This window comes from Arachis ipaensis, chromosome B05 (assembly GCF_000816755.2).
Source record: "Arachis ipaensis cultivar K30076 chromosome B05, Araip1.1, whole genome shotgun sequence".
In the NCBI taxonomy this organism is placed as follows: domain Eukaryota; kingdom Viridiplantae; phylum Streptophyta; class Magnoliopsida; order Fabales; family Fabaceae; genus Arachis; species Arachis ipaensis.
The window spans coordinates 126,850,155-126,860,286 of NC_029789.2; the positions used below are offsets into that span (position 1 = coordinate 126,850,155).

A 10,132-nucleotide genomic window follows, 5' to 3' on the forward strand; every position below is an offset into this window, starting at 1 on the left:
TATATCATATTTAATATTTATAAAATTTTTAAATTTTAAAATATTTAAAATATACAAAAATATTTATAATAAAATATATATAATTTCACTACTAATAGTCATTTTCTTTCTTTTCTTTTTTAAAAAATCATGGCTTATAAATATTGTTTGATAATTTTGATATTTTAGGCACGAAATGCTTGAAAGGCTGCATGAAGAGTCAGGAAGCAACCAAGAAGAACCATAGAGTGCTACTGTCCCAGAGGAATTACGCTATATATGTTCACATCATTAATTTGCACCTTACATTTAGAACTTTAAATACCTATATATGCTACAAAAAAACCTAATTATGTTGACTGCTGCTTGGTTATTTAAGCTAAACTCGTGTGCTAACTCTAGAGAGAATTATGATTGCAAACATATATCTATCATATTTGATCTTAGAAAGTTTGGGTTGTGCAATAAATTAGCTTATCTGTCTATGGCTCCATGGAGACCATGGCATCAGATATTAATGCCCTCTTTGATGCAAGCCTAGAATCCCTGGCTTTTTATAGAATTGCCTTTTCATCGTTTTCACCGTTGGGCGTGTTTACTTGATCTTCAATTAAACAAACAAGTAAATCATGTCAGTTGTCTCAAAGGGTAGAACCGAAATGATGTAGTAACTGCTATAAATAAGTAAATAACCAATTGAGAGATTTTTTAATCCAAATCTTAATATATCAGGATGGTAAATATGTCATACTCAAATTAAGAGATTTTTAATCCAGATCTTACAAATAACATTGTTATGGATTATATATAATCAAAAATATTTAAGAAAAAAAAAAGTTATGTATCAAACATCTCTTATATCCTTATTATATATACTAAATTATATATTATATAGTTATATAAATAAGTAATTTTTATAACAGTTTGAGTATACAGATAATCATCGGATAAAACTTCTAAATGAATTATGTTACGGCCTGGCCCAAATTTTCTACGGGTTGGCCCGACTCGGACACCACCCGACCGAAACGGTCAGGGGCTGGGGTGCCTTGCAGCCGACTCGGATACGCGTCCCTGACAGCTCATTTACAGCTGTGAGGAGAACGCCTCGAAGAAAGTGGGCCTGTCCTTGCAGGGCCCACCTCTGACACAGTATATAAGGGGAAGGTTTTACCCTTCCCCCAAGGTACGAGACACACATTCTACCCTCCTTTTTCGCCTGCACATTTACTGACTAGAGCGTCGGAGTGTCTTTGCAGGTGACACCCCCCTTTTCACGCGAAGTGTTTGGGACCTCAACTACGTCTAACCGGCAGCCCACGACCAGACGAGGCTCCCATCACCAACCAGGATACCAACCCGAACCGTCTGGTACCCGACCTACCGAACATTGGCACCATCTGTGGGGACTCGTCCATGGACTTCGTACTAGTCCAAAGTGGGACAGGCCGCGAGGCCGAGCCCGGAGGGGACGCCACCGCGACTGATTCCCGGCAGCATCCAAGATCTCCCCCGAGAAACGTAACACAATCTCACGAGAGACGCCCCTTCGGGGGAACTGGCGACAATCACGCCAGAATAATGCAAGAGCTGCGCCACAGAATGCAAGACTTGGAACGCCGGCTAGCAGATAGAGAACACGATCAGCACACCCCAGAACAAAGTCACTCCCGCTCTCACTCTAGAAGCCACTCCAGACGCACGCCCAGCCCCCAGGCTGAGTCCGAAAGCGCTGAAGAAAGAGGACGCGCGAGAAGACGCCATGACCCCGTCATCTATGCCCGGCAGGAGAGGTGGCGTACAACGGATCGCGGGCACGAAGGCGCTCATCGGGAAGACGACAAAGGAAAAACGGTGAGAACCCGGGGACCCGTGATAATGGGAGCGACCCCATTCCATCGTTCCATACTCGAGGTCCGGCTGCCAAAACACTTTGACAAACCAACGGACATGAGGTATGACGGAACACAAGACCCGCTGGAACACCTCACGGCCTTTGAGGCCAGGATGAACCTAGAAGGAGTGGGAGACGAGGTCAGGTGCCGCGCTTTCCCGGTCACTTTGGCAGGACCTGCAATACGGTGGTTCAATAACCTCCCGCAGGGCTCGGTGACCGGTTTCGCGGACATCAGCCATGCCTTCTTAGCCCAATTCACGACCAGGATCGCCAAAGCAAAGCACCCAATCAACCTGCTGGGGTGACTCAAAGACCCGGCGAGACGACCAGGAAATACCTGGATCAGTTCAACGTCGAATGCTTGGAGATTGACGGGCTGACGGACTCAGTAGCAAGTTTGTGCTTGACGAACGGACTCCTGAACGAGGACTTCAGAAAGCATCTTACTACGAAACCAGTCTAGATAATGCAGGAGATCCAGTGTGTAGCGAGGGAGTACATTAACGATGAAGAAGTCAGCCGGGTCGTGGCTGCCAACAAACGGCAGTCCTCTCACAACCAAACTCGGCACCACGAGAGCGGAGAAAGACCAAGGGAGCACGCCAGGGACGGTGGTGCGAACAAGACAACAAAGCCATTCCCCCGAGTCGGGAAGTTCACTAATTACACTCCCTTCATGGCCCCGATCATGGAAGTTTACCAACAGATAGCCGAGAAGGGAATACTGTCGAAACCCCGACCTCTGAAGGATCGAACAGGGGGAAACAAAAGCCTTTATTGCGAATATCATAAGGGATACAGGCACAAGACCCAAGACTGTTTCGACCTGAAGGATGCACTTGAGCAAGCAATTAGGGACGGGAAACTTGCCGAATTCTCCCACCTCATTAGAGAGCCGAGGAGACGGAACCGCGACAACGAGGGCGAGGACAGATCCCGGGCGACAAGACGACGCCAAGAACCAGAGGGAGACGACCACGGACTCACAGTGGTAAACGTAGTAACGACGAGGAATTCAGCCCCGAGGTCGAGATCAGTACAGAAGAAAGATGCCAAAATTTTGGCAGTCTCCTCTTCACCTGCGAGAAGTTCCCAGAGACTCTCATCCATCTCCTTTGGTCCAGAAGACCAATGGTTTGACGAGGTCCCGGAAATCCCCCCCATGGTCATCACGACCAGAGTCGGAACCGGCCTCGTCAAACGAATCCTCGTGGATACAGGGGCAGACTCAAACATCATGTTCCGCAATGTATTTGATGCCTTGGGACTGCGTGACGCCGACCTAGCGACCTACCAGCACGATGTGGTAGGGTTGGGCGATCACTTCATCAAACTCAATGGGATTATCTCCCTCCCGACCTCCATGGGACAGGGACAGAGGCGAAGGACAGTAATGGCCGATTTTGTAGTTTTGCGGGATTCCACAGCCTACAACATCATCATGGGGAGGAAAACCATCAACGACCTTGGGGCAGCGATCAGTACGAAGCTGCTCGTAATGAAGTTTGTTACTGATGACGGATCCGTAGGATCCATTAGAGAAGACTTGGAAACGGCGGTCGCCTGCGACCACGCCAGCCTCTCCTTGAGAAAAAAATCCAAAGAGGCATCAAGGGTGTTCCTCGTCGACCTGGATGCCAGAATAGACAACAAGCCTAGGCCCGAGCAGAGGGGGACCTGGAAAAATTCAGAGTTGGGGATGCGGAAGAGAAATTCACATTCATAAACAGGAATCTCCCCGATGAATTGAAAGAACCTCTGATCGAGATGATTAGAGCCAATGCTGATCTGTTTGCTTGGACACCATCCGACATGCTGGGGATAGACCCCCAACTCATGTCGCACAGCCTGGCCGTCAAACCGGGAGCCCAACCAGTGGCCCAAAGGAGGAGGAAGATGTCACTGGAAAGGACAGAGGAGGTGGTCAGGCAGACGGCCGGCCTTCTCGAAGCAGGGTTCATCCGTGAACTAGACTACTCCACTTGGCTATCGAATGTGGTTTTAGTAAAAAAGCACAATGGGAGGTGGAGAATGTGCGTGGATTACTCCGACCTCAACAAAGCGTTCCCCAAGGACTGCTATCCCCTCCCCAACATTGATGCGCTCGTCGACGCAGCGGCGGGGTACTGGTATCTGAGCTTCATGGATGCCTACTCCGGGTACAATCAGATTTCGATGCACCGGCCCGACGAGGATAAGACGCCGTTCATAATGCCAGGAGGGACCTATTGTTACAAGGTGATGCCATTTGGCCTAAAAAACGCTGGCGCCACGTATCAGAGGCTGATGAACAAGATATTCTGCGGGCTCATAGGCAAGACGGTGAAAGTCTATGTGGACGACATCCTCGCAAAAACCACACGGCCTGACGACCTCCTAAGCGACCTGGGGGGCGTGTTCGCGTCCCTCCGACAACACGGCATGAGGCTCAACCCGCTCAAATGCGCCTTTGCCATGGAGGCCGGGAAGTTCCTCGGGTTCATGATAACCCAAAGAGGGGTAGAAGCCAACCCTGAGAAATGCCAAGCGATTCTCCAGATGAAGAGCCCGGGTTGTATCAAAGACGTCCAGCGATTGGCAGGAAGGCTGACTGCGTTATCCCGTTTTCTCGGTGCATCGGCAGCAAAAGCCCTGCCTTCTTCAATCTGATAAAAAAGGGGATAGCGTTTGAATGGACTCCTGCATGCGAGGAAGCATTCAACCACTTCAAAGAGATCCTAGCAACGCTTCCGGTGCTCGGGAAGCCTAAGGCTGGCGAACCACTCTACCTCTACCTAGCCATAACGGAGGAAGCGCTTGCAACAGTGCTGGTACGAGAAGAAGGGAAGGCTCAGCAACCAATCTACTTTGTAAGCAGGGCGCTACAAGGAGCAGAGCTGAGATATAGCAAACTGGAGAAACTGGCGCTGGCACTCCTAACCTCCTCCCGAAGGTTGAGGCAATACTTCCAGGGCCACCGTGTCATCGTGAGAACGGACCAAGCAATTCGCCAAGTGATCCAAAAGCCTGATTTGGCTGGAAGGATGATGACTTGGGCCATCGAGCTCTCCCAATATGACTTGCAGTACGAGCCCCGACATGCAATCAAGGCACAGGCGATGGCAGATTTCTTAGTAGAGGTAACAGGTGATCCCCGAGAGGAAACGGGCACACGGTGGAGGCTCCATGTAGACGGGGCCTCCAACCAAACGTCTGGGGGTGCCAGGGTCATTTTAGAGAGCCCGGCTGGGGTCATATACGAGCAATCGACCAAGTTCGAATTCCCCGTATCAAACAACCGAGCGGAATACGAAGCCCTCTTGGGTGGACTAATCCTAGCCCGGGAAGTCGGAGCGACAAGGCTGGAAGTGTGCAGCGACTCACAGGTCGTCACCTCACAAGTGAATGGAAGCTATCAAGCCAGAGACCCGCTGCTGCAAAGGTACTTGGAAAAAGTTAGAGAATTGACCAGGCAGTTCCAGGAGGTCACGGTCCAACACGTTCCGAGGGAGAGGAACACACGGGCAGACCTCCTATCTAAACTAGCAAGCACGAAGCCGGGAGCGGGCAACCGGTCTCTCATACAGGGCATGGCAAAGGAGCCAACGGTGGCCCTCCATTTGGCAAAATCAAGCCCCTCCTGGTTGTACCCCATCACAAATTTCCTGGAACATGGCAAACTACCTGACGATGAGAGAGCAGCCAAAACACTGAGGAGGGAGGCAGCTAAATATGCAATCATACAGGGACAACTGTTCAGAAAGGGACTCAGCCAACCCGTATTGAAGTGCTTGCATCCCGACCAGACGGACTACGTACTTAGAGAAGTCCATGAGGGATGCTGCGGCCACCACATCGGGGGCAAAGCCCTAGCAAGGAAGCTCATCCGAGCTGGGTATTACTGGCCATCAATGATGAAAGACTCCAGCGAATTTGTGAGAAAATGCGTCAAGTGTCAAGAAAACGCCAACTTCCACAGAGCGCCGGCTTCCGAGCTGAGTCTACTGACGTCCTCCCGACCCTTTGCACAATGGGGAGTCGACCTACTGGGACCCTTTCCAGTCGGCCCCGGACAAGTCAAATACCTCATAGTTGCCGTTGACTACTACACAAAATGGATAGAGGCTGAACCACTGGCTAGTATATCGTCAACCAACTGCAGAAAGTTCATGTGGAGGCAGGTGATAATGCGGTTCGGCATCCCGGAAGTCGTCATCTCGGACAACGGAACACAATTCGCCGACAAGAAATTCACAGAGTTCCTCACCGGCCTGGGCATAAAACAGAAGTTCTCCTCGGTGGAGCATCCCCAGACGAATGGGCAGGTTGAGTCCGCAAATAAAATCATCTTGCTAGGCCTCAAGAAACGGCTAGACAGTAAAAAGAGGGCATGGGCTGACGAACTCGCCTCCGTTCTATGGTCCTACCGCACAACCGAGCAAAGCTCCATAAGCGAAACACCCTTTCGCCTAACATACGGAGTCGATGCAATGATACTAGTGGAGATCGACGAGCCAAGCCCGTGATTACTCCTGAATGGAGTGGAAGAGGCGGTTGAGAAGGACCTAGTGGATGAGGCCAGGGAAATAGCTCACTTGTCGGAAGTAGCACTGAAACAAAGAATGGCGCTGCGCTACAACACCAAAGTACTCAAAAGGGAGTTTGAAGAGGACGACCTTGTCTTGCGACGCAACGACATAGGGCCACCGACACCAGGAGAAGGAAAGCTGGCGACAAATTGGGAAGGTCCTTACAGAATCAAAGAGGTGCTTGCAAAGGCGCCTACAAATTACAAAGGCTCGACGGCAAGGAAATCCCGAGAACACGGAATGCAAGTAACCTGAGAAGATTTTATTCGTAGCTCAGGCACACCGGCCAAGCGGCCTGATAAGCTATATAGCCCACTGTCAATTCCCAATGATTTATTTTTATCAAATATCTACCATGTTCATAAATTTGTTTAGCTAACGACTAATGTTTACTTATTTGAATCCTCCAATCTACTATCTTCCAATACGAATCCCACACCATCGCGCTCGTAAACAGCAACCCGGGACTGATCACCCCGGGAAGCCAACTGAACCATAGCCATAACGAACAGCCGTGATAATAAGACCATAACGGTTTCAATCGAGTTACCTACGTGAACGGCAAAACGGACACAAGCAATAAGTCTGCTCTGAAAAGACGGTAACAAAAACAAAAATGCTACCAAGCAAGATAAAGGCAATAACAATAAGCCGACCAGGCGACCAATAAAGTATAAAGTTAATAGTTGCAACAAAGTATTCAACAAATCCATACAAAAGCCAAGGTTACAAGAGCTCATTTTCGGGGCATGTCAACAATCTTGCCGTCCTGGATCGTTTTAAAGACCCCAATAGCCGACGTGTCGAAGTCTGGAGGCACGATCTTCACCTGAGCCTTCAGAGCCTCCTCAGTCATGAAGATCACGTTCTTCCCTTGCTCCTTGGTCGCCTTGTACTTCCTCTTAAGCTCTTCGACCTCGGCTTTAGCAGCTTTAGCCGACGAAACGGCCTGGTCGCGTTCCTTCTCCAAGGCCGCCACCCGACCCTGTGCGACGCTCAGTTGGCTTTCTAGGGTCATCTCCCACTCGGTTAAACGGGACACAGTCTCATAGGAAGCCTTCAATTTCTCCTCGGCAGACGCTGTTTTCTCCTCAGCAGCCTTGAGATTTTTCCCCGCCTCGGACAACTGCCCCTGAAGCAACTCAACTTGCACCTTGAAGTCGTTGTTCGTCTTACCAGAAGATTCAAGCTTTCTTCGAAGAGCTTGCATTCCTGACAACTCGAATTCGGCCTTCCGAGCTATCACGGCCCCATGGAGCAGCGTCCGATACATCCACCTCGCCTGCCCCGCCAGGTCGGTGCCAAGGAAATGTTCCTCCGTGCCAGGGATTAGCTGGGAGTCAATGAAAGTCCCAACATCAAAATTTCTCTCCATTACGGTGAGGGTTCCTTCCGGGCTGGCAGATGCCTTCTGCCTCTTAGGAGTATGAATAAGTTCCACATCATCGTCATCTTGGCGGGTAGAGGACGAGTGCCCAGCAACGGCCGCCTCTTCGGGAGTGGGGGAAACCTGCACCCCGGCCGAATTCATTGCGGTATCTTGGGGAGAGGGCACCGCCTGATCCTTCTTCTCCTCGGCAGGACCTTCCGACTTCCCGTCGACCCTCTCGTCCGTCTTCTCCTCGTCGCTATCCTCTAAAAAGGTCTTAACCAAACCCTCGAGCCCCGTCACTGAAGCAGACATCTCCACTACAACAAAGAAACAAATGCGTCAGTCGTGAAGTCGGAAAAAGCAAATTAAATGATAAGCAACACAAAAACACAAAGGCAAAACAGCTCACAAATATAACTCCGGGCGACCTCCCGGTCACCCATAAGGAGGTGTGGATTCACGTGGTTTTTTCCGAAAACCGCAAACAGCACGTCGGCAATCCTCTTATTTTCAGGGGACATCCCCTTGTAGGTCACCTTGATGAAAGTATTAGACCCCGTCCCGAAGCTCCAATACGTCGGGATGAGCCGTTCACCCTCTAACGACAACCAAAAAGGATGACGACCTTTGACGGGACGAACCTTGAAATACTTGTCTTTGAACCCATGATAGGAGTCCTCGGACAAGCCAAATATCCTCCGACCTTGGGCAGATCGGAAAGACAGGAACCCTTTCTTCGCTTTCCCCTCCTTGGAAGGGTTAGTGAGATTGAAGAAGAAAAGAAAGACATCCACCGACACCGGCAGCTCGAGATATTCACAAACCATCTCGAAGCAACGGATAGAGGCCCAGCTGTTCGGATGAAGCTGCGACGGCGAAACGGATATCCGATTAAGAAGCGACATCTGGAAGTCGAAAAACGGTTTGCAAATGCCCACCTGGGTGAACATGGCTTTGTAAAACCAAATCATAGTTGGCCTCCTTGTCTGTCCCGCCGCAGAGATACTCGGCTTGTCGGAATTCGGTCAACTCACCCTCGTCCATCTGGTTCGGGGAGTCCTTCAAATCGAAAACAACTCAAGCATAGGGGTCGTAACCCGCAGCAGAGATGGAAGCCCGTGAAACGACGCGAGGCATACCTACAGCGGGGGTACCACTCTGTTAGTCTATAAGGTCAGGAATCCGGGAAAAACCCAGTAACTACGTCCATTCTATTCAACAGTTAAGATCAAGCATGGCTACAGATATCTATCATGCAAGCTACCTAAATGCCTACCCTGGAATGGTACCCCTCCCCTAACGCATCTATCTGGCACTAGAACACCATCCACCAACAAAATCAAAGACCAACAACAGCAAAAACGCAGAACAAACACAAGCAACAAACATACAGCAGTAAAGCACAGGAAGGCAGGAGTCGAGAGTTACCTGAATTGGTTGCAGGAGCTTAGGAGGGAAATGAGAGGCACAGGAAGGCTCGAACGAAGTTTTGGATATCAGGGAGTGAAGAAAATGAGAGTAGCAAGTGAGAGTAGCAAGAATGGGAGAGAGAGAAAGAAGAAACTGTTTAAAAACCACTACACAAAGCGCGAAAGGGCCAGGGGCAAAATGGTCTTTGCACGCAGGGTTTTGCAACTCATTATGAGCATTTAATGCTCAGTGCGAAGAACGAAGCGACGAACGGTCGCCTCAATAACCAAGAGACACGCGCGCAGGGGCACGTCCCTCCCACGGGTGGCCGACCTGACGACAACGCACGGAACAAGAAATAACACGCCACTAATAGCTTTCACGACTATTACTGACGCGTGGGGGCACTGTTACGGCCTGGCCCAAACCCTCTACGGGTTGGCCCGACCCGGGCACCACCCGACCCAAACGGTCAGGGGCTGGGGCGCCTTGCAGCCGACTCGGATACGCGTCCCTGACAGCTCATCTACAGCTGTGAGGAGAACGCCTCGAAGAAAGTGGGCCTGTCCTTGCAGGGCCCACCTCTGACACAGTATATAAGGGGAAGGTTTTACCCTTCCCCCAAGGTACGAGACACACATTCTACCCTCCTTTTTCGCCTGCACATTTACTGACTAGAGCGTCGGAGTGTCTTTGCAAGTGACACCCCCTCCCTTTTCACGCGAAGTGCTCGAGACCTCGACTACGTCTAACCGGCAGCCCACGACCAGACGAGGCCCCCATCACCAACCAGGATACCAACCCGAACCGTCCGGTACCCGACCTACCCAACATTAGATTTATATATAAAATATTCCCTAACTTTTATTCCATATTAATTTGTAAAAATTGTCATATTAATGGCAG

General features: G+C 50.1%; 1 protein-coding gene across 1 annotated transcript; it reads left to right on the plus strand.

The window, feature by feature from the left end:
• LOC107641066 lies at window positions 2,343–3,602 on the plus strand. The gene has a single exon (XM_016344576.1). It carries the CDS (start codon window positions 2,343–2,345, stop codon window positions 3,600–3,602), a length of 1,260 nt encoding a protein of 419 aa, XP_016200062.1.